Consider the following 2,518-nt stretch of genomic DNA (forward strand, 5'->3'; position numbering starts at 1 on the left):
GGAAAGAAGTTGAATCCCTATCTATGTCTTAGGAGGTTATAATAACTATATTTTAAAACTTCAATGAATTCAGTGATCCTATCATCAAAGATTGTCTTTTTTTGTGGATAACAGAATAATGACTGCGGAGTGTAAAATAAGTTGTACAAGTTCTAAAGTATAAGCAGAGGGAGTAATCCAATTCTTTGGATCCAATTTGGGCCTCTTTCCATTAAATCATATTACTTCCTTAATTTTGATCAAGGGTAAAGTAATGTAATGGAGGAGAAAAGATGGAGGAAAATAATGAAAAGAACCCATTCAATTCATTCCTGAGACAGTTTGAAAGTAAGTAAACTTTTCCTCAACCTTGTATGGAAATTTCCCAATGTCTAACATTTTAGCCACCACTTTTTGACCTGGAACATCCTGAGGAATGCCTGCTTCAGCTTCTGATTTTCCAGGATTAAAATGAAAGTTTGAATAGAGGGGTAAATTATGAAAATTGGTGACCAAATCATCTCTGACATCTTGGTGGTTAGAAAGAAATAAGTAGACTTAGCAAGAAAGAAGGCCAGGAGGTATCCAATGAAGAGTATGAAAGAGGAGAGGATAACTTTGGTAGCTCTCACATGGGCCATGGTGCTCAGGTCCCTCGTGCCAATGGAATGATGTTTCATGTGCCTGGTATGTCTCACCAGGGAGAGAATGAGCAGAACAGATGAGGTCAGGGACATGGAGAGTGGAATGAGTGACCAGAGAGTACCAAGAAAATTCAACAGATAATAATGAGTTCTTATTCTTTTGTCTTCTTCAGTGTAATTTCCTGAGAGTTTTATTTCACTCGTATAAGATGAAATGTGGTATTTTAGAATCAGTGCCAAAATAGTGAAGGAATAGAACACAGATCCCACAAGAATCCGGACAACCACATGAGAAACCCTCCTCTTGAGCCAGAGGAAGGCCTGGTTGGAGAAGTTGGCAATCTTCAGGCAGTAGAGGACACTGAGGCAGGTGGTTAGGCAGATGCTTAAGTTGTTGGTAAACCACCAGAAAATATCGAGAAATTTCACATATAAACCTACATGAAATAAATGAGGATAAAAAACCATGAACACAACACCCGCCATTGGTAACCCTTGCAGGATGATTCTGGAGAGAGCCAAATTCAGAATGATGAAGTCAGAAAAAGAAATTTTCCTATTTCTGACCCAAGTGATACATTGCAGCAACACAATGAAGCCATTTATCCAGGCACCCAGAAAGAACATGATGGAGATCACAACAAAGGCTACAAGTTCACTTAAACTGGGCATGTTAGAAGATGGATGGAAATCCTTCACTCTGCTTTTCCTTTCTTTTCTATATCTACTCTGGATACTGTCAGAAAGACAGAAATACCAGCTTTTCTACTGTGATGGTAATTTTCCCTTTTCAGTTTTTGGAGTTTGTCTGTCACTGGCCAGAAAGAGTCCAGAAGTCCTTGTGACCAGCTTTACATAATAATCCTGATTTATCCAGGTTAAGAAGATCTACAGGTGTTTCTGGAGTCCAGACCCTACATTCAGTTGATCAGAGAAAAGACTGAGCTACTCTCTACTGAGATGCAAATTAGTGCAGTGTGACAGAGAAGGGAGGGGACAGTCACAGAGAAGAAACTATTTATTATTGAAATCCAAAGGCTGCAGTTCCACACAGAAATTAGATTTCCATGCCAGCTATTCAGAGGGAGAAGCTTCTTGGCCCTGGGTAGAATGTTGGACTTGAGATAAGGAAGAAGTGATTTCAAATCCTGATTCTCATGCTTATTATTTCTGTGACGTTGTGCTAGTTATTTAAACTCTTGGAGTCTCAGGATAATAACTGCACCTCATTTATAAGGGTGTTGTAAGGATCAATGATATAATGTATATATCAATGAATGAAAAAGCACATAGCATGTGAGGGCTGTAGATGCAAGCATAAAGGTGAGACAGTTCTATTCTCAAGGAGAGCTTATTCCAATAGGGATAGTAAAAACACATAGGTTTCAATTGCAAGTCAGATAGAAGGAAAAGTTCAGTGGTCCTTAGGTTGGCAAGCTAGGCAACTTCTAATAAATCTTCTCTAGTATCATTTCCATGAATTAAATTCATATTTTTCTAATAACTATTTTAATGGTGTCGACGAACTCAATGATTTTGAGGATAAGAACAACAAAATGTTCTGAATAAAACCCAAGAGCACTACATTAAAAATGATTATTTTCTTAGAGCCATTGAGAGATGAGGAATCATTATTTCAAGGTATGGAGTAATCACAGTGAAGAGAGAACATTGGAACATTAAGAAAGAGTGAGATCTCATTTTACTATAAGAAATAGGCTTTTGTTTCAAACACACAACAAGGTAGATTTTGTATTGCATAGATGCTTGTTGAATCATTTAGCTGTGTCCATCTCTTTGTGACTCCACGTACCATACAGTTCATTGGATTTTTTTGGCAAAGATACTGGGATGACATTTTCCTCTGCAGTGGAGAAGTATTCCATAGGAGGCAT

General features: G+C 37.9%; 1 protein-coding gene across 1 annotated transcript; it reads right to left on the reverse strand.

The window, feature by feature from the left end:
• Positions 1 to 371: 371 nt before the first annotated feature.
• Positions 372 to 1,295, reverse strand: LOC123256471 (taste receptor type 2 member 3-like). Its single transcript, XM_044685077.1, has one exon. It carries the CDS (start codon positions 1,293 to 1,295, stop codon positions 372 to 374), a length of 924 nt encoding a protein of 307 aa, XP_044541012.1.
• Positions 1,296 to 2,518: the final 1,223 nt, after the last annotated feature.

Source organism: Gracilinanus agilis, unplaced genomic scaffold (genome assembly GCF_016433145.1).
Source record: "Gracilinanus agilis isolate LMUSP501 unplaced genomic scaffold, AgileGrace unplaced_scaffold59378, whole genome shotgun sequence".
Classification (NCBI taxonomy): domain Eukaryota; kingdom Metazoa; phylum Chordata; class Mammalia; order Didelphimorphia; family Didelphidae; genus Gracilinanus; species Gracilinanus agilis.